The sequence below is a fragment of the Eubalaena glacialis genome, chromosome 13 (assembly GCF_028564815.1).
Source record: "Eubalaena glacialis isolate mEubGla1 chromosome 13, mEubGla1.1.hap2.+ XY, whole genome shotgun sequence".
Classification (NCBI taxonomy): Eukaryota; Metazoa; Chordata; class Mammalia; order Artiodactyla; family Balaenidae; genus Eubalaena; species Eubalaena glacialis.
The window spans coordinates 39,031,606-39,053,997 of record NC_083728.1 but is presented as its reverse complement, the minus strand read 5'-3'; the positions used below and the strand labels follow the sequence as shown (position 1 = coordinate 39,053,997).

Genomic DNA, 22,392 nt, shown 5'->3' with positions numbered 1-22,392 from the left:
CAAGTAAATAAATAGCATTAAGACAACTGGTTCCCATTTGGAATAATAAAGCTATCACCTTGTCCCACACCTTTCACCAAAATAAAGATTTCAAAGTACAAAAAAAACTAAACCTTAAAAATTCCAGGAGGGACTTCCCTGGAGGTCCAGTGGTTAAGACTCCACGCTTCCACTGCAGGGGGCACAGGTTCGATCCCTGGTCGAGGAACTAAGATCCTGCGTGCCATGTAGCACAGTCAAATAATAATAATAATAATACCAGGAGGTATCTATTTATATAATCTTGGGAGTGAGAATGATTTTCTAAATATTACACCAAAGTAGAAGCACTGATTGATAAAACTACATAAGAACCTAAAATCTCTCACATCAATAAAACAATGTATTTATTTGTAATTATCAGAACTTGGAGATGAACTAATGGCCATTAATAAGGAGATAGTTAAAATATTATAGGATATTTGCACTCCAGAATACTATGCAGATATTAAAAGGACTGAAGTATTAATATTTAATAATGGCCGTTATAGAATGTGGTATTTTAAAAGACAAGTTGTAGAACAATATGTTTTTGTTAGAGATATTTTGGGTAAAAATTGTGCATAAACAACTGTACTAAAATACATAATTCACATGCACAGATTTACCCACACTGAGACATATTTATGGGTACACTACCAAAAACCAAATACACGCAACACTACTGGTTACCACTAGGACGTAGAAAGGGGAGAGTGAGAATAGAGAATGTCCCATTTCTACTTCCTTTTGGTCTTCAGTATTTTAATTTTTTTAAAAAAAGTACATATTACTTTGGTCACTTTAAAGAAAACAAACTTTAATCAATACATACAATTAATAATCAATACATTAAAATTAAAAGGCAAAACTGGAAAAAAATAACTGCATTCCCGATGTATAGAGAACTTTCACAAATTAGTAAGAAAAGATGAAAATTCTAATAGAAAACAGGCGATTCATAGAAGAAAAAACAAGTCCAAGAAAACAGTCAGAGAAAAGCAAATTAAAACAAGAAATCATTTTTTGCCTATAATAGAATTATCAAAGTATATTAAAATTATAATACTAGTGTTGATAAAAGTCTTGAAAAAAGTGATTTTTTTGGCCCCCAAAGCACTGTATATAAGTGGTATCAAACTCCATGTATCCTTCTGCAACTTGCTTTTTTTGCTCACCATTAATGATTTATATAAGTTGACACTTTGTGGGTAATAATGATACAGGTAGCTCTTGTTCATTCGTCTTAACTGCTACATCATATTCTGTTATACATTTACCTTAATTTGTTTACCCATTCTCCTCTGGTGGACATTACTTTGTGTCCATTTTTTCCTTCTGTTTTAAACAATGTTGCAATAAATATTGCTATAAATGTAGGAGCACAGGCGCTAAGATTTCTCTCTTGGATATTTACTGAGAAGAGTAAACTGAATAGGTGGGGCAAAGACTATGAGCATCTTCACTTTGCTCTCCAAGGGCTTATACCAACTGACTCTACCAATCATAGAGGAATTTCATTCCTCTACATCTCCATCAACAGCTGTATTGTCAGATTTTAACTTCTGCTTAGGTGGTAAATGTAAAATGGTATCTCATTGTTGTTTTATTTTGCAATTTCCTTGATTACTAGTGAGGCTGATTTATATGTTTGTTGGTCATTTGGGGTTTTTTTCTTCTGTGAATTGCCTCTTCATTTTTTTTTTTTTTTTTTGAAAAAAGTGATTTTTATCCCTTTCGTTCTGGAGAACAAACAAGCAATGCGTATTAAAAAATTTATTGTATTACAGCAATTTTTCTTATAGGAACATAGCTTGAAGAACAATTTAAGGTATATACAAGGGTTTAACCATAAGGATGTTGAACACAGCCCTTTATAATAGTAGAACATTAGAAATGGTGAAAATGATCAAAGATAGGCAACTGTTTATTTGTATAATGATTTTAAAAGTTGTTTCAGAGAAATATAAGGCACAACAAGGAAAAGGTGATCTGACAAGCATTTTAAAAGAAAAAGGACCAGTATTTCTTGAGATGTCCAACAGATTTTTTCACAAGAAGTTTTATTGAAAAGCCTGAGAAATAATGCAGATAGATCCTGTGAACTTCTACCCACTTTCTCCTAATGTATTGTACTTCAAACTGTATATTGACATTGATAAATCCCACCATCTTATTTATATTTCTCAGTTTTACTTAAAATCATTTATGTGTATCTATACGATTTTATCACATGTGTAGATTCACACATCCACAATCACCATCAAGATACAGAATATTTCCCTCACCACAAGGATCCCTCATGTTGCCCTTTATAACCAGGCCCACATCCTTCTGCCCACCCCAATCCCTGGTGTCCACTAATCTGTTCTGAAATTTCTAAAAATACTGTCATTTCAAAAATATTATATAAATGGAATACAGTATGTAGCCTCTGGGAATTAGCTGTTTTTTCCCATGCAGCTTAATTCCCTGGAGATTCACCCAAGCTATTGTGTGTATGGCTAGTTCATTCCTCTTTACTGCAGAGCAGTGTTTCATGGTATAAATGCACCACAATTTAACAATTCTCCTATTGAAGGATAACTGGGCAGTTCAAGTTTTTAGCTATTATGAATAAACCTGCTATGAACATTCATGTACAGGTTTTTGCACAAATCTAAGTTTTCAATTCTCTCAGATTAAATGTCCAAGAGTGCAATTACTGGATCATGTGGTAATTGCATGTTTAGTTTTATATAAGAACCTGCCAAACCATTTTCCAGAGTGGCTGAACCATTTTACATTCCCACCAGCAATGTATGAATGATCCAGTTTCTCTACCTCCTCACCAGCATTTGGTGCTGTCATTATTTTTTATCTTAGCATTCTGATAGGTATCATTATGGTTTTAGTTTGTATTTCCCTGTGGCTAATGATGTTGAACATATTTTCACATGCTTATTTGCCATCTGGATATCCCCTTCAGAGAAATGTCTCTTTGTGTCTTTTGCCCATTTTCTAATTGGATTATTTTTTTCTGTTGAGTTTTGAGAGGTTTCTACATACTCTAGAGATACTGGTCCTTTGTCTGATATCAGATTTGCAAATACTTCTCCCAGTGTGTATCTTATCTTTTCATCCTCATCACGTGGGCTTTCAGAGAGCAAAAGTTTTTAATTTTGATGAGGTTCAATTCATCAGTTTTTTGGCTGTTGTGTTTTTCATTCTACCATTTACATTTGCTCTTTTTCTAATTCTTTGCTGAGATTTTCTATTTTTCATTTATTTCCAGAGAATTTGTAATTGATTGTCAAGCATTTTTATGTTGGTTGCTTTAAAACCCTTGTCATTTCATTCCAAATCAGTGTGATTCATCTCACTGTTGGTGTCTGTGACTGCTTCTTCATTCAAGTTGTGACTTTTCAGCTCTTGGTTTGACAGGTGATTTGGGGTTGTATCCTGAACATTTGTCCACTATGTTTAGAGACTATTCTTTTTAGAGAATCTTGGTCCTATTTAAATCCTTCATTTTAGCAGGCAGCCATTCTCTTTAGGTTCAGCACTCAGGTTCTGGCCTGCTTTCATGGGCTGCAGTCTAATTTTCAGAGACTCTGCTGTTCATTGTGGTTTGGCTGGTGCTGCTGAGGCCCCCACAGGTCCCTGCTGGTATTGTCTGAGGGCCTGGCCTGGCCTATAGGTGTTCCTTGGCAGGGGGAGATCTCAGGCCCCTGGGCAGGCTTCCCAGGCAGGGCTGCTTGTTGAGGTGGGGTTCCCCTTTACAGTGCCGCCCTCTTTGCTGCTCCCCAGCTGCCCGAGTGAATGTGGGTAAAGGAGGGGAGTCTCAGGCCCATGAAGATAAAGGGACTTCCCAGGCTGGGTCACTTGCAGTGCTGGCAGAATCCCCCTGTTTGTGCCTCCTGGATGCCTAGGTCTGGCTTAGTAGGGGAGGGGCATCTCGGGCCCAGTGGAGGAGAGCGCTTCCCCTGGTCACTTATTGCTACGGGTCTCCTATAGGCTCCCCCTTGCTGGGTGGTGGGTTCTCCTGATGATGCTGGATAGACAACCAGTCAATCATGGGGCGAGAGGAGCCTATGTGACCCCTTCTTGTTGCTAGATGTAGGTCAGGGTACACTGATCCTGGTCACCTTCTCTATGCTGTTCCTTCAGTCCTGGGGCCCCCAAACCAATTCATCTTCTTCTTACCACTGCAAATGTTCTACTTTGGATGCCACTTGCGTTTCCAGGACTATAGTTGTACTTAGCAGAGAAAAGCAGGGAGAAATAGGTCTACACTATTTTGTCAGATTACAAAAGATTTTTAAAATCTCTTACCTTTTAATGTTCCTATAATTTCATCAAATAAGGCATATTTAAATCCTTTGATCTTATCTTTTCAGAAGAAAACATAACATTTACTTGGCAAATGTGCAAAGAAAAAATCAGATAGCATTTTTTATATCTGTATTCTACCCTGTAATTAATCAAGCAAGATATGTGAACAGGTGTCCTCAAATTATATAACAACATGTGCAGTAACTAGGCCTAATTAATAAGTTAGCTTCTCAGACTTTGAGTAAAATAATCTCTAACAACTTTAAGTTTTAAGATGAAAAAAACTCTGCAAAGAATGAATTACAAAGGCTTAACACATATGGTACATTTAAATCCTTTTTCTCTGTAAGGCTCAGGAACATGAAAAAAGTGGCCACAAGAGGGCAGCAGACTCAAACTCTGCCCCATAGCAAGAGCCTGCCAAGCACGTGTCCAGGCTCCAGACCCAGAGTAGCTGCTTAAGTATTACTGGCTAAAACCACGGGATATTATTTTAACCCATTCTCCCCTTACACTTTACTTCTAAAATGCCATTGGTCCATGGATAACATCCTCATCTTTTTATCTATACTGTGCTTAACATGCCCCAATATTTTCCAAAAAGTTCTTTGTAAAAGAAAATTCTGGACATAACTATTACTGAATACATTGTAAAGAAATGAAGTTAAACCTCTTTCCTTGTTTGTTTTTAGAATTTATTTTAATTTTCCACTCATTTGTATTATTTTGTAAGCAGGAAAAAACTCACAATACTATAAAATATAAGAATACAGTTTTCTTAAGAAAATAGCTTTAAAAGACAGTCTTTAGGGGTATCCTTGAAACTGTAATCTCATGTACTACAATTAGATTTTTTGCTGAAAAAAAAATGAAGGAAACAACATACTTTCTTCATGATGAGGAAATGTAGTGATAATTCTCTACTCTCAGTAGCATTATAGCTCCTCACATATATTCATTTCTCAGCTGTTTTCTTGACTTTTAAAAAAAATTTTTATTTATTTGGTTGTGTTGGGTCTTCGTTGCTGCATGCGGGCTTTCTCTAGTTGCACTGAGTGGGGGCTACTCTTCGTTGCAGTGTGTGGGCTTCTCATTGCAGTGGTTTCTCTTGTTGCGGAACTCAGGCTTTAGGCACGTGGGCTTCAATAGTTGTGGCATGCGGGCTCAGTAGTTGTGGTGCATGGGCTTAGTTGCTCCGCAGCATGTGGGATCGTCCCGGGCCAGGGATCCAACCCGTGTCCCCTGCATTGGCAGGCGGATTCTTAACCACTGCGCCACCAGGGAAGTCCTTCAAAGAAAAAAGCTGGGGGCTTTAGAGAGAGACCAGCCTGGGCTAGTCTGAACACTTTTCATATGAGAGTTGAGCAAATCTGCAGGACCTATGTGAGAGTACACGTTATTTTTTTTTAATTTATTTGTTATTTATTTATTTTTGGCTGTGTTGGATCTTCGTTGCTGCGCGTGGGCTTTCTCTAGCTGCGGCGAGCAGGGGCTACTCTTCGTTGCGGTGCGCGGGCTTCTCATTGCGGTGGCTTCTCTTGTTGCGGAGCATGGACTCCAGGTGCGCGGGCTTCAGTAGCTGTGGCTCACGGGGTCAGTTGTTGTGGCTCGCGGGCTCTAGAGCACAGGCTCAGTAGTTGTGGTGCATGGGCTTAGTTGCTCCGTGGCATATGGGATCTTCCCAGACCAGGGCTCAAACCCGTGTCCCCTGCATTGGCAGGCGGGTTCTTAACCACTACGCCACCAGGGAAGTCCCGTACGTGCTATTTAACTTAGAATCTTTTTTGTCCTATAGTACACATAAGCTCAATCACAGCTTAAATTTGATGGTAAAGTTATAAACTGGTGAACAAGGTACCATGATACTTGATATCTATTTTAAAATCTTGTCAAATTTCACTTAAGTGTGTTGTTCATTTATTCAACCGCCCTCCGCTGAGCACCTATGTGACAGGCACTGTACCCTTATTCCTTACAGGCCAGGGTTCAGGTCTGGACACTGGCTGCAACAGGCGCTGCTCTTAGACCAGGCAGAGAGCAAAACAAGAACCCACACAGGGAAGCACCAGGATCCCAGGAATGAATTAAAAAACACTTATCCTTGCAAGTTATGTGCCAGTAAGATGGGTTTTTGTAACTTTGAGCATGTTAGCAAAACCTAGCTCCATCAAAAACTCCAGGGAGCTGGCGGGTTGGGAAACAGCAGCCACTCAGCAAACAAAGAGCATGATTTACAGCTTCAAAGGGCAAAGAGCCAAGAACAAGAAGAGTTCCGGGTCCAGATGAGAAAATCTTTCTGGACAGAAAGAGTTATCAAGAGTTCCATCCATTCCAGCAAAGTTAAAAAACCATGACTTTATTTTCTTCCTTCAGTTTTAACATAAGAAGTTGGAACCTGCCTGGTGTGAGAAATTTATCTGAAAAGGCAATGCCTTCTTTCCAATAGGTCTACAGGTAGGTAGAGCTTCTTCAGTGATGGGAAGATGAGAGGCTGAAAGGGGAGCTCAGTGGGCAGCGGACACAATGCTGGTCAATGAACCAGAGTCCTGGTGGCCCGAGACGGTGCTGAGACTGGTGTGAAGATATTCACAGTTAGCAGAAAGAGGCTCGCTCTTTCTTTCTGAATAGAGGACTTTCCAGAAGAGGTAACTGCAAATATTTAAGACAATATTTATTACTTAGTACTTACTCATACCTTGATGTTTGCATTTCTTTAAAGTTCTGCCTTGAAGTCAATGTAACCCAGATTTGAGTCTCAGTTTTCCACAGTTTGTGGAGTAAAATATTAATATGTTACATATTAGCCTTTCTATGGCTCCATTTCCTCATGGGTAACATGGAGATCATAACATTATTTACTTCTTGGGGTGGTTGTGATAATCAGAAGGAACAATGCATGTAAAACGCATAGCACAGTGCCTGGAATGCAAGTGTACAATAAATGATAAACTACTGATCTTCCTGTCTCCCCTTAATTTTTTTTTTTTTTGGCTGTGCTGTGCGGCTTGCGGGATCTTAGTTCCCTGACCAGGGATCGAACTAGGGCCCCGGCAGTGAAAGCACCAAGTCCTAACCACTGGACTGCCAAGGAATTCCGTCTCCCCTTAATTGTATATGATCTTCTTTGTCCTACCAATATAAGACAATGAATGCGATTAGTGATGGTGTATGTTTGACTGTTTCCACCGAGTTGTTTCCTCATATTGTACGAAGACACAGCTGAGTGACGAGTCAGGAATGAATGTTCACTTGGAGAAGCCCCAGAAGAGAGCTATATGGTCAGGCCACGGGGCCACCACTGTACGCCTGGACTGAAGAGTAAATGCCTGTTGGTGCAGCTCTCGACAGGAACACAGCCTGTCTTTTAAAACTGTAACTTCAGGCAGAGTGCACAGAAGTAAACAAGCCTCTTCTCCCACAGCAAGTGTCCTTGACACTCAAAACTAAGGATGATGAGAGATGGCACAGATCACAAATAGCATTCCTGAGCCTTAAAAATAATTCTACTCGGGCTTCCCTGGTGGCACGGTGGTTAAGAATCCGCCTGCCGGGGCTTCCCTGGTGGCGCAGTGGTTGAGAATCTGCCTGCCAATGCAGGGGACGCGGGTTCGAGCCCTGGTCTGGGAGGATCCCGCGTGTCGCGGAGCGACTGGGCCCGTGAGCCACAATTACTGAGCCTGCGCGTCTGGAGCCTGTGCTCCCCAGCAAGAGAGGCTGTGACAGTAAGAGGCCCGCGCACCGCAATGAAGAGTGGCCCCTGCTTGCCACAACTAGAGAAAGCCCTGGCACAGAAACGAAGACCCAACACAGCCATAAATAAATAAATTAATTAATTAAAAAAAAAAAAAAAAGAAAACGTAGTATAGATTTAAAAAAAAAAAAAAAAAGAATCCGCCTGCCAATGCAGGGGACAAGGGTTTGATCCCTGGTCCGGGAAGATCCCACATGTCACAGAGCAAATAAGCCCGTGTGCCACAACTACTGAGCCTGTACTCTAGAACCCATGAGCCACAACTACTGAAGCCAGTGAGTCACAACTACTGAAGCCGGCGTGCCTAGAGCCCACGCTCCGCAACAAGAGAAGCCACCACAATGAGAAGCCCGCGCACAGCAACAAAGACCCAATGCAGCCAAAAATAAATAAATGAATAAATAAATTTATTAAAAAAAAATTCTACTCAAACTGTTATCACCTCTACTATTTAACATTGTCTACAATTTAGCAGGCTAAAATACATAACTATATGTATGTATGTATATATATATATATATATATTTTTTTTTTTAAAGGGATAGAAAAGTCACAGTTAGAAGTAGTCTGTAAAGAGGGTCTCCAAGGAAATAGGAGTTGCCAGGTCACTATGTGACTTTGGGTGACCTTCTTCAATATCCTGGTGTTCAACTTCCCCTTGTAGAAAATGAGGCAACTAGGAGAACTTGGTGGTTTTCAAACCTTTTTTTGGGGCCTGACATCCTTTCTTCCAATGAATGATTATCTGGAAGCCCACAGTGCACATAAGCTAATACGGATGAGCAAGAGTGGAGAGTCCAGGGCTCACTACTGTCTCCCAGTCCTGACCTGTAGCTCTCAAAGAGCTGCCTGGAGCACAGTTTGGGCACACTGGCCCAGAAGCTGTACCATTCTCTAACTCTGTGGGCCTTAATCATGTACACTTAGGGTTTACCCTTCACTCCTTGGGCCACACAATTAGGACACATTGCTGCCTTCCAACAGTGGCAAGAAAAGAGTTCAAAACCCGTTTAGAACCTGAAAATTAAGCCTAGTTGGCTGAATCTGCATAACTCAATCCAGGAAGTGGTAACAAAATGCAGAGATGCATTGCCATGAAGAATACTCAAACTTCCCAAATAAAACCCATCAACTTGATATGTGATAGGAAGTTTCAGATTTTGTTCTATGATTTCTCAGAGAATTGGCTCATCAGTCTCCTTCTTTCCCTTCCTGACTGTATCTTAGGTCCAGTTTAGAGGAGGCTGTGTCATTAGCTACTAGGTTGGGTACTATTTAATGCAGCTATAAAGAAAATGTCTTTAACATTATTTCCATGTCTGAAATATACCCTGAATCCTGTTTAAAATGACACCACCACATCCAAAATTCTACAGTTATTATGTAAATTCTATTCTGAGATTTTGAACTTAGGAGCTTATAATTTCTTATGGAAATAAAATTTTCAAGAATTACAAATGGATACCACATGAATAGCAGAAAGGAAAAAGACATACTTATCTACTCTTAAAAAATAAATTCCTTAGATGAAATGCCTAAATACACAGGTTATAAAATGGCCTTTGAAGATTGGGATGTTGACAGATTCCAAAAGAAGAATAAGGAGCATCAAACCACCATTTACTTTAAACTTATAGCCACTTGTCAGCAGGGCCTTTAATCATCAAAGACACTGTGTTTAATATTCAACTTGCTGTATACACTCAACCAATTTCCCCAACAACTGCTCTTAGAAGTTCAAGTTGGAGGAAAGGGCTGAGGTTTCCCACCTCCACGCTGCAATGTCAAAGCAACTGCAGAGGAATGCTGTGTCCTGCATTAGAATACATCTTGGGTGCTCTCCAGGACAAAGGTTTGCGAGGGCTCTAATGAGACAGGCCACGTGAGCTACCCAGAGTTTATCAAGCTAGAATGGTACACACAGGACTGCACCTCCAGGAAGCCTTTGTGACCTTGAGTTTGAGAGGTTTCTCCAAGACTATTTGCCATTTCACTCCGCACTTTCATTCTGTTTACTATATGCTTTCTTCGAGCCCAGTAATGGAAGAGAAAGGAAATATGTATCTAAGAGGCAGGGAGTTCAAGTTCATCAACAAAAATGTACTCGGGACTAATTGGCAGGTTGAATTCATCAGTCTCTGGAGTGGACTGGAGCTAACCAGGGAGGGGAGAGCACACTTCAATGAGGGAAACAATGCAGCTGAGGCACCAGGGCCTGACTCAGAATAGAAACAGGCCCGACTGGAACGGCAGGCCTGTGTTAATGAGTACTTAGACACCAGCAGGGGCTTGTATTCAGCTGGTGTGCACCTGCACAGCCTTGCCAGTTGTTAAAATATTGCAATACTGTTGAATTGGTTGTTAAATATTTTGAACAAATACCCCAGACATCAGATTACACAGTCCTGAAAATGCGGCACAGGAGTCTTGAGAGGAGTTGGCAGGAAAGTGAAGTGGACCAGGACATCTCAAGGGGATTTAAATAGAGGACGTGAAGACAACTGTGTTTCGGGAGGACCTTCTTGGCTCTTCTGCCTGATCTCCACAGGAAGCGCAAAGGGCGGGGGTTTCACAATCCTGTGCTTGGCCAAGGTGACAAGTTGTTGTTTGCTCCCCAGCAATTCATAGGAAGTGGCTAATCGGTCACTTCAGGACAGATGAGCTCTGTTTATTTAGACAGAGCCCGGCCTCACCTGCCTTTGGTACCCAGACAGAAACGACCAAGGCTTTGAGGTTTTTCTGACTAATACTCTCAGGTTCTTATCAACCCGCGCACTTCTTGGAAAGCACTCTCAAGCCTCACGTCCTTTGCCACGAATCTCCTCCCCCGGGGCACAGGCAGTGAGGTGGCAGCTGGCACAGCAGATAAGGGCAGAGGAGTATCTGTTTCGCTCCCGGCATCTGAGCAGGAGCAGTTGGGGTGGAGGTCACGGCCGGAGAATGAGGAAGAGTCTTGCGTGAGGTGAAGAGGGAGGAGGGAGAGCAGGGCCTCCTTCCAGAAGCTGGGTCAGTGACAGGCCCACAACAAAGGCAGCTGCATGGTGACACGGGGAATCTGTACAAAAGGAGCCAAGTGCAGTGAGTCCCAGGTTGGATGCGCCCAATGCTGGGCGACCCTGGTGACTGTAACCGGAAACTTTTGACCATTCACCAACCCCTCCAAGAGCAATTTCCTAACAACACACAGCAGCAAAAAGCAAACCAAGAATGAAGTTGGCTTGGGAAGTGGATGTGTTGGGAAGCTGAGACGGGATGGCCACCATCAGGACACCTGCAGAAACCAACGTGCAGATAGGCCCGGTCTCTGACAAACTAGGGATCCAGAGTTATTGGACTAGATTAAAACATGGGCCAAAGTCTCCAGAGGGCTGGTGAGGGAGACAGCCTGTAACCACAGGCACCTAAGAACATGCAGTGAGGGGAGGAAAGCGACTCAATTTACAAGTAGAAAGTGAACCCTCAGGCTCCTGGACAGTCTGAGAAACAGGTGGTGGAAGATGGTCAGCACAGAGCCCATCGGCTGGGCACTCAGGGCAGTGACTCCCCTAGAGGTTAAGGCTGTCCATCTCAAGTTCATGGCTTGGTAACGGCCAGATTAACAGTGACAACCTAAGTTTACTTTGTAGAAAATCTCACCAAAGGCAGATTTGGAATGTTTACAACAAAATAAACAGCTTTCCATGTAAGCATCTCCTACTGATGTCAGAATGAAGTCCTTTTGTGGTGGATAAACCTGAGCCCAGTTATTTCCATTTAGCATAAACTCTCAGATGCAGGCTGTTAAATAAACAGATGGCTGCCTCCCATTTGACCCCAGCATAATCCTTGCTCCCATCATGGCTCAAAGATACCATTTCCACTTAGTTCGCAGGAACCTCTGGGTGATCTGGTCTGTTTTTAAAACGGTCACGAGTATTGTCAGTAATAAATGGCATAACCTACAAAAGTACTACAGAGTGGCCAAGTGTACAGCCAAAGAAAATTTTTGAAAATATTTAAGTCTGAATAAAATAGTATCAAAACCTAATATTCCTCCCTAAAATTACCCCCTCCCAAAATGAGCTGTTTGCTCTATCAAGCTAACAGACTTGCCTACATTTATTTCCAGCAGCTCCTTGTCCCAAGGGTATCAGCCCCTTGGTTATTTTCCAGGTTAGAAAAAAGCAAGCTTGTCTCAAAGTATGACTTAAAATGCTGCCTTTGGATTCACCCCGGCTCTGCCATTTAATTAGTGACACTGGGCAAGTTTCCTAACTTCTCTAAGCCTTATGTCCTCATGTATAAAACAGGGCTAATTTCCATTTCTCAGGTTTGTGGTAAAAATGGAAAGTGGCAAAGGTTTGTGAAACACTAAACGTGGAGCCCAGCAGCACAGAACCTGATGGGCAGCAAGTCCTCCACAAACAGAAGCAATCATTGCTCACCCATTCTAAGACATTCCAGAACGCTGTTGTGCAGAGAGAAATGCCCAGGCACAGAACCTTCCTTGGGGGACTGTGTGCAGCCCAGCGGGAGTGCTGGGAGTGCTGCAGAGGGTCAGGCACAGCCACGGGCAAAAGGCGGGAGATGGTTCCACTGGGAAAGCTCAAGCTCTGGGGTGGGGAGGGGAGGGGAGTGTGAGAAGGTGTGGGGGTGGGAAACCTAAACAGGATGCTTTTCAATGACAGCAGACAGGCAAATCCCCAAATCTCTCTCCTACCTGCCTTGATTCCAGAAATTGAACCTCTCTTTTAGGTTAAGGCTCAGTACTCTTAAGAACTGGGACTCCAAGAGCACAGAGGCGGGTGACTCACCTGTGTGTGTGTGTTTGCCTTGACAGAAGCGACAGAGTTTAAGCCACTGCACAAGAGTCTATAACTTACTTTACACACGTTATTTTTTTTTTAATATTTACTTATTTATTTGGCGGCGCTGGGTCTTAGCTGTGGCATGCGGGATTTTTGTCACCGCGTGTGGGATCTTTGTTGCCGCATGAGGGATCGTTTCTTTAGTTGCAGCACATGGGATCTTTAGTTGCAGCATGCGAACTCTTAGCTGTGGCATGTGGGATATAGTTCCCTGACCAGGGATCAAACCCGGGCCCTCTACATTGGGAGCGTGGAGTCAGCCACTGGACCACCAGGGAAGTCCCACTTTGCACATGTTAAATGGCTGACAGTTCTGCCGTGTCTCCATCAGTTACACATTTTGACTTTTCTTTTGGGAGGCAGAGGAAATGTGACAATCTCCTCCTCCAACACTGACCATGCTATGGGGCTAAATTCAGGCTTTGAAACCGAGGAGGACCCTGTGGGGCTCCCGGGCATGGAGACTTTTCTGTCCCCCATTTCTTGTAAGCAAGACTCCAGCCTCCATAACCTTCCCTGAGTTCCAAAGGGCAGACTCGAACTGTTGCTAATCAAGGGAGGAGCAGCCAAGAAACCACCTGAGGCAAGATTAAAGGGACCAGAGAAGTTCATCAAGATTAAGAGACCCTGCACACACCCTCATCTTGTCAGCAACCCCACCCCTGAACTATTGCTATAAACTCATCAAATCCTCCCAGGTGGGGACACATAGTTTTTCAAGACAGGAGCCTGCTGTGTCCCCCTTTGCTCAGCAAAGCAATAAAGCTATCCTTTTCTACTTCACCCAAAACTCTGTCTCCAAGATTCAATTCAGCACTGGTGTACAGAGAGGCTGAACTTTCAGCATCAGCTTCACCTAATTCAGTGCTGCCTATGACTCCCAACCCTTATACTGGAACCTTCCAAAGTTATCCATAAACAGCCTTAAGCTATATATGTGCATGGGGAGTGGGGAGGGGAATGGAGACATTTTATGTTGTGATCAGCTTCAGCCCTAAATAAATGTGGGCCTGTCTCGTAATGAAATAATAAGTTAGCATTTACTCATCCATTCTTTCTTTTTAATTTTTGTTTTGTTGTTGTTGTTGTTTTTATTTTTACTCATCCATTCTTCATACAGTACCTGCTATCCTGGAATTTATGTTCTAGTTGGGGGAGACAAACAAATAAAGTAACAATAAAATACATAGGGTGCCCAATGACACTAGTGCTGTGGAAAAGAATAAAGCCAGGGAAGGACATGATGAGGGAGCATCAGCAGGAGAGAGGCAAGGCTGGGCCTCTCTGAAGGGTGAACATGTGAGGCAGCAGCCCAGCCCGGTGTGGGAAGGGTGGGTGATGGTACAAGGTGAGGTCAGAGAGGCCAGGCCCAGGGCCCCAGGGACATGGGGCCAGGTTAAGTCCTGGTAAGTTTGGCTTCAGCTCTGAGTCAGACAAGAAGCCACAAAAGACTAACATAATATGATTTACACTTTAAAAGCATCCTCTGGTCTCTGTGTTAAGAAGAAGCTGTAGGAGGGAGGAATCAAGACGGCAAAATAGGAGGATGCGGAATTCACCCTTCCTCACAAGTACATCAAGAATACATCTACAGGTGTGGCCCTGTTCCCTTGGAGAGCTGAAGGGGTCTGGAGGTCCTGTGACGGTGTTCTGGGCTGGAGATCTAAACAATCTAAACATTAAACAGTACAGATGCTTCAAATCCCTGGGAATTTCAGAATGACTGACACTTCTGAAGCTATTCCAAATTCTGAAGAGATGTTTGCCAGTAGATTCACAGAAGATGACAAAGAGTACCAGGAATACCTGAAATGCCCTTCTGAGTCCCCTCCAATTGTTGAGGAATGGAATGGCAGAGCTGGTGGGAACCAAAGAAATAGAGGTTGCAAGATAACAGACAGTTTAGAGGTAGGGATAGCAGAGAGGGGTGGCCAAGTGACAATCGATCCAATCAGTGGCATGGACGATCCTGGGGTAACAATTACCCACAGCACAGACAAGAACCTTACTACCCCCATCAGTATGGACACTGTGGTCATAACCAACGGCCTCCCTATGGCTACTACTGATAGAAATGTCAGCAGCTTTTAGTAAAACCATTTACTCTGTTAACATGACAAAAGTTTATGTTGTATTTTCTTTTTTTTTTAAAAAGTCTTCTAAACTTATTTAATTAATTTATTAATTTGTTTATTTTTCGGCTGTGTTGGGTCTTCGTTTCTGTGCGAGGGCTTTCTCTAGTTGTGGCAAGCAGGGGCCACTCTTCATTGCGGTGCGCGGGCCTCTCACTATCGCGGCCTCTCTTGTTGCGGAGCACAGGCTCCAGACACGCAGGCTCAGTAGTTGTGGCTCACAGGCCTAGTTGCTCCGCGGCATGTGGGATCTTCCCAGACCAGGGCTCAAACCCGTGTCCCCTGCATTAGCAGGCAGATTCTCAACCACTGTGCCACCAGGGAAGCCCATATATTGTATTTTCTGTTGGTCATAGTTTTACATCTGATTGTAGAGAGTGGATAGATTTTTTGGAACTTGAGACTTTTTTTTAAATTAGATCTTACTGGAGAGATACGATGGCTGCTGGAAATATCAATAAATACTCCCCTAAAAAAGAAAAAAAAGATTACATCTACAAATGGAACAATTCTCACAGAGCACCTGCTGAACACTAGCGGAAGACCTCGGACACCTAAAAATGCAATTAAAAATCCCCACACAACTGGGTAGGATGAAAGAAAGAAAAAACAAAAGAAAAGAAACGAGAAGGGACAGCATCCCTTGCGGGGAAATGAAGGTGGGGAGAGGTTCCTGCACTCAGATAAGCCCATTCATGGTGGGAAAATCAGTTGGGGCAGAAAGGGACCTTTGGGGGATTGGAGGTGAACACAGCAACCGGTCTGTGGAAGGCAGGACAAAGTAAGAACTGCACGCATGGACCGTGCCACAGCCCTGCGCACCCCAGCCTGAGTCAGGTGTCTCCTGGTGTGGAGGGGGCTGGGTGCTGGAAACTGGGGTTTGGAGAGTGGACCCGGGGGGGACAGCGATTGGCTGTGAAGAGATAGCCTGCAGGGACAGGAGTAAGGAGCTCCACAACAGGGAAGGATTTTGGAAGAAACCCAGGCTGCTATAGAAGCAAGGTATCATTGTTGAGTGGCACACAAGGAGTGGAGCCACCATTGCAACTCCCTTCCCCCCCCCCCCGCTGGCCCCTGCCTCCACGGGCACTGGGAGGGACTCCCACCAGAGCAAGCGTGTCCCAGTCTGTTGCAACTTCCTGCCAGTCTCTGTCACCACAGACACTTCACACGACCCAGTTGTGGCTGCCTTATCCCTCCACAGCCTGAGTGAATAAGTTCCCCAGTCAGCCTGGGTGCCTCAATCACCGTTGCTTTCGCCACCTCTCTCCTGGGCGGGGAAAAGACACCTAACGGTAGCCCACATGCAGAGGTGGGACCAAAACCAAAGCTGAGCCCCAGGGGCTGTGCTACTAAGGAAGAGGAATGGAATTCTCTCTGTGCAGCTGCACAAGCTGTGGATTAAATCCCTGTGATCTGCTTGGTAAACCCTGCATCTGAGGAATATCTGAATGGACATGTGCTCCCACAACTGAGACCAGTCTAGCTTTAGCAGCTGTGGACTCTGGGGGCAAGTACACGTGGGAGATAGGCCAGGTCAGAGTCTGAGCTGCCCCCACAGGGCCCACAGCTGGTCCAGAGACCTACCTAGAGGTATTGGAGGGCCTCCTGGGGAGGCAGGGGTTGGCTGTGGCTCACTGTGGGGTCAAGGACACTGAGGGTGGAGGCCTCAGGAAAATATCATTATTAAGATTGTTTTTCGGGCTTCCCTGGTGGCACAGCGGTTGAGAATCTGCCTGCCAATGCAGGGGACACGGGTTCGAGCCCTGGTCTGGGAAGATCCCACATGCCACGGAGCAACTGGGCCCGTGAGTCACAACTACTGAGCCTGCGTGTCTGGAGCCTGTGCTCCGCAACAACAGAGGCCGCGATAGTGAGAGGCCCGCGCACCGCGATGAAGAGTGGCCCCCACTCGCTGCAACTAGAGAAAGCCCTCACACAGAAACAAAGACCCAACACAGCCAAAAATGAATAAATAAATAAATGTATAAGATTGTTTTTCTATTTTTTAATTAATTTTTATTGGGGTATAGTTGCTTTACAACGTTGTCTTAATTTCTACTGTACAGCAAAAAAGTATGGAACGCTTCATGAATTTGCGTGTCATCCTTGCGCAGGGGCCATGCTAATATTCTCTGTATCATTCCAATTTTAGTATATGTGCTACCAAAGCAAGAACTCTTTTTTGGTTTGTTTCATTTTGTTCTGTTGTTGTTTTCTGTCTTAATTTTATTTAATTTTTAAATATATTTTTTACTTTTCTATTTTTACTTTATTGTGGTTTTGTGGGTTTTTTCTTGTTTTTCTTTTTGTTCTTTTTTTTAATCGTCTTTGTGTGCTTGTTTTATGTTATCTTTGCTTTTTTTAGTTTGCTTTCTGTTTTTGTTTTGTTTTGTTGTTTTTGTTAGTTTTTTATTGTTTGTTTTTGGGTTCTTTGGTTGTTCTCTTCGGTTTTTTTGTTTGTTTGTATTTTCTTTTTTTCTGTTTGTCTGTTTGGTTTTGCTTTTATCACTTGTCTTGGGTTTTGCTTGTCTGCTTGTTTTCTTTTCTTCTTTTTTTTGGCTGCGCAGCTTGTGGGGTCTCAGTTCCCCAGCCAGGTGTTGGGATAAGAGTGCCAAGTCCAGGACACTGGACCACCAGAAAACTCCCAGACCCAGAGAATATTAGTCAGCGTGAGCTCTCCTGGAGGTCTCCATCTTGACACTAAGACCTGGCTTCACCAAACTGCCTGCAGGTTCCAGTGCTGGGTGCCTCACACCAAACAACCAGCAAGACAGGAACACAGCCCCACCCATTAGCAGACAGGCTGCCTAAAAGTTGTACTAAGCTCACAGACACACCAAAACACACTACCTGACACAGCCCAGCCCATCAGAGGGAAAAGACTCAGTTCCAATCAACAGAGTGCCAGCACCAGTCCCTCCTACCAGGAAGCTGACACAAGTGCCTGGACCAACCTCACCCACCAGGGGGCAGATGCTAGAAGCAAGAGGAACTACGACCCTGAAGCCTGTGGAAAGGAGACCAGGAACACAGTAAGTTACACAAAATGAGACAACAGAGAAATATGCTGTAGATGAAGGAGCAAGGTAAAAATCCATAAGACCAAATGAATGAAGAGGAAATAGGCAGTCTACTTGAAAAAGAATTCAGAGTAATGATAATAAAGATGATACAAAATCTTGGAAATAGAATGGAGGCACAGATCGAGAAGATACAAGAAATGTTTAACAAGGACCTAGAAGAACTTTCAAAGAACAAACAGTGATAAACAATAAAATAACTGAAATGAAAAATACACAGAAGATAGAATAAGTGAGCTGGAAGATAAAATGGTGGAAATAACTGCTGAGGAGCAAAATAAAGAAAAAAGAATGAAAAGAAATGAGGACAGTCTCAGAGACCTCTGGGACAACATTAAGTGCACCAACATTCGAATTATAGGGGTCCCAGAAGATGAAGAGAAAGAGAAAGGGTCTGAGAAAATATTTAAAGAGATTATAGTCAAAAACTTCCCTAACATGAGAAAGGAAATAGCCACCCAAGTCCAGGTAGCACAGGGAGTCCCATACAGGATAAAGCCAAGGAGAAACATGCCGAGACACATATTAAATACACAAAAAAATGTTACATACAAAGAAAAAATATTAAAAGCAGCAAGGGAAAAGCAACATATAACATACAAGGGAATCCTCAGAAGGTTAACAGATGATCTTTCAGCAGAAATGCTGCAGGCCAGAAGGGAGTGGCAAGATTTATTTAAAGTGATGAAAGGGAAAAACCTACGACTAATATTACTCTACCCAGCAAGTATCTCATTCAGATTTGACAGAGAAATCAAAAGCTTTACAGACAAGCAAAAGATAAAAGAATAAAGCACCACCAAACCAGCTTTACAACAAAAGCTAAAGGAACTTCTCCAGGCAGGAAACACAAGAGAAGGAAAAGACCTACAAAAACAAACCCAAAACAATTAAGAATATGATAATAGGAAAATACATATCAATAATTACCTTAAATGTAAATGGATTAAGTGCTCCAAGCAAAAGACACAGACTGGCTGAATGGATAAAAAACAAGGCCCATATATATGCTGTCTACAAGAGACCCACTTCAAAACTAGGGACACATACAGACTGAAACTGAGGGGATGGAAAAAGATATTCCATGCAAATGGAAATCAAAAGAAAGCTGGAGTAGCAATACTCATATCAGACAAAATAGACTTTAAAATAAAGAATGTTACAAGAGACAAGGAAGGACACTACATAATGATCAAGGGATCAATCCAAGAAGAAGATATAACAATTGTAAATATTTATGCACCCAACAGAGGAGCACCTCAATACATAAGGTAAATACTAACAGCCATAAAAGGGGAAATCGACAGTAACACAATAGTAGTGGGGGACTTTAACATTCCACTTATACCAATGGACAGATCATCCAGACAGAAAATTAGTAAGGAAACACAAGCCTTAAATGACACATTAGACCAGATAGACTTCATTGATATTTATAGGACATTCCAACTGAAAGCAGCAGAATACATTCTGTTCTCAAGTGCACATGGAACATTCTCCAGGGTAGATCACATCTTGGGTCACAAATCAAGCCTTCGTAAATTTAAGAAAATTGAAATCATATCAAGCATCTTTTCTGACCACAACACTATGAGATTAGAAATCTATTACAGGAAAAAAAACTGTAAAAAACATAAACACATGGAAGCTAAACAATACATTACTAAATAACCAAGAGATCAGTGAAGAAATCAAAGAGGAAATCAAAAAATACCTAGAGACAAATGATAATGAAAACACGATGATCCAAAACCTATGGGATGCAGCAAAAGGAGTTCTAAGAGGGAAGTTTATAGCAATTCAATCTCACCTCAAGAAATAAGAAAAATCTCAAATAAACAATGTAACCCTACACCTAAAGCAACTAGAGAAAGAAGAACAAAGAAAACCCAAAGTCAGTAGAAGGAAAGAAATCATAAAGATCAGAGCAGAAATAGAAACAAAGTAAACAATAGCAAAGATCAATAAAACTAAAAGTTGGTTCTTTGAGAAGATAAACAGATGATAAACCTTTAGCCAGACTCATCAAGAAAAAGAGGGAGAGGACTCAAATCAATAAAATTAGAAATGAAAAAGGAGAAGTTACAACTGACACTGCAAAAATACAAATCATCATAAGAGACTACCACAAGCAGGTATATGCCAAAAAAATGGACAACCTGGAAGAAATGGACAAATTCTTAGAAAGGTACAACCTTCCAAGACTGAACCAGGAAGAAATAGAAAATATGAACAGACCAATGACAAGTAATGAAATTGAAACCGTGACTAAAAACCTTCCTGCAAACGGGACTTCCCTGGTGGTGCAGTGGTTAAGAATCAGCGCTCCCAATGAAGGGGGCCTGGGTTCAATCCCTGGTCAGGGAACTAGGTCCCAGATGCATGCCGCAACTAAGAGTTTGCATGCCTCAACTAAAAAAGATCCAGCATGCTGCAACTAAGGAGCCCACGTGCCACAACTAAGGAGCCAGCAAGCCACAACTAAGACCCAAGCAATCAATAAATAAAATAAAATAAATATTTAAAAAAATCTTCCAGCAACCAAAAGTCCAGGACCAGATGGCATCACAGGTGAATTCTGTCAAACATTTAGAGGAGAGCTAACACCTATCCTTCTCAAACTCTTCCAAAAAATTGCAGAGGGAGAAATTCTCCTAAGCTCATTCTACGAGGCCACTATCACCCTGATATCAAAACCAGACAAAGAAGTCACAAAAAAAGAAAATTAGAGGCCAATATCACTGATGAACATAGACGCAAAAATACTCAACAAAATACTAGCAAACAGAATCCAACAACACATTAAAAGGATCATACACCATGATCAAGTGGGGTTTACCCCAGGAATGCAAGGATTCTTCAATATATGCAAATCAATCAATGTGATATGCCATATTAACAAACTGAAGGATAAAAACCAGAGGATCATCTCAATAGATGCAGAAAAAGCTTTTGACAAAATTCAACACCCATTTATGATTAAAAACTCTCCAGAAAGTGGGCATAGAGGGAAACTACCTAAACATAATAAAGACCATATATGACAAACCCACAGCAAACATCATTCTCAATGGTGAAAAACTGAAAGCATCTCCTCTAAGATCAGGAACAAGACAAGGATGTCCACTCTTGCTACTTTTATTCAACATAGTTTTGGAATTCCTAGTCATGGTAATCAGAGAAGAAAACGAAATAAAAGGAATCCAAATTGGAAAAGAAGAAGTAAAACTGTCACTGTTTGCAGATGACATGATACTACAGATAATCATAAAGATGCTACCAGAAAACTACTAGAGCTAACCAGTGAATCTGGTAAAGTTGCAGGATACAAAATTAATGCACAGAAATCTCTTGCATTCTTATACACTAACAATGAATGATTAGAAAGAGGAATTAAGGAAACAATCCCATTAACCATTGCAACAAAAAGAATAGAATACCTAGGAATAAACCTACCTAAGGAGATAAAAGACCTGTACTCAGAAAACTGTAAGGCACTGATGAAATCAATCAAAGATGACACAAACAGATGGAGATATACCATGTCCTTGGATTGGAAGAATCAATATTGCTAAAATGACTATACTACCCAAAGCAATCTACAGATTCAATGCAATCCCTATCAAATTACCAGTGGCATTTTTTACAGAACTAAAACAAAAAAATCTTAAAATCTGTATGGTGACACAAAAGACCCTGAACAGCCAAAGCAATCTTGAGGGAAAAAAATGGAGCTGGAGGAATCAGACTCCCTGACTTCAGACTATACTACAAAGCTACAGTAATCAAGACAATATGGTACTGGCTCAAAAACAGAAATATAGGTCAATGGAACAGGATAGAAAGCCCAGAGATAAACCCACACACCTGTGGTCAACTAATCTATGACAAAGGAGGCGAGGATATACAATGGAGAAAAGACAGTCTCTTCAATAAGTGGTGCTGGGAAAACTGGACAGCTACATATAAAAGAATGAAATTAGAACACTCCCTAATACCACACACAAAAATAAACTCAAAATGGATTAGAGACCTAAATGTAAGACCGGACACTATAAAACTCTTAGAAAGAGTTTTATAGGAAGAACACTCTTTGACATAAATCACAGCAAGATCTTTTTCAGTCCACCTCCTAGAGTAATGGAAATAAAAACAAAAATAAACAAATGGGATCAATGAAACTTAAAAGCTTTTGCACAGCAAAGTAAACCACAAATAAGATGAAAAGACAGCCCTCAGAATGGGAG

General features: G+C 42.0%; 1 protein-coding gene, 1 non-coding gene and 1 pseudogene across 7 annotated transcripts in view; 1 reads left to right on the top strand and 2 right to left on the bottom strand.

The window, feature by feature from the left end:
* The window catches only part of SHLD1 (shieldin complex subunit 1), a 102,430-nt gene that overhangs the window by 63,985 nt on the left and 16,053 nt on the right, over positions 1-22,392 (bottom strand). Inside the window, exon 4 of one of the 6 annotated variants that reach the window (XR_009703205.1) lies at positions 11,116-11,138. The exons of 4 other annotated variants lie outside the window; for them this stretch is intronic. Coding sequence is in view for 1 of the 2 variants with exons in the window: in XM_061208482.1 (XP_061064465.1) it covers positions 15,485-15,531 (47 nt within the window). In the remaining variant the exon portion in view is untranslated. Of the gene's footprint in view, positions 1-11,115; positions 11,139-15,123; positions 15,532-22,392 lie in introns of those variants that run through there. One more of the 6 variants, XM_061208482.1, reaches the window with a different exon arrangement.
* Positions 14,645-15,043, top strand: LOC133103173 (RNA guanine-N7 methyltransferase-activating subunit-like protein; annotated as a pseudogene).
* LOC133104590 (U6 spliceosomal RNA) lies at positions 17,135-17,237 on the bottom strand. The gene has a single exon (XR_009703651.1). It is a non-coding gene; the product is annotated as a U6 spliceosomal RNA (small nuclear RNA).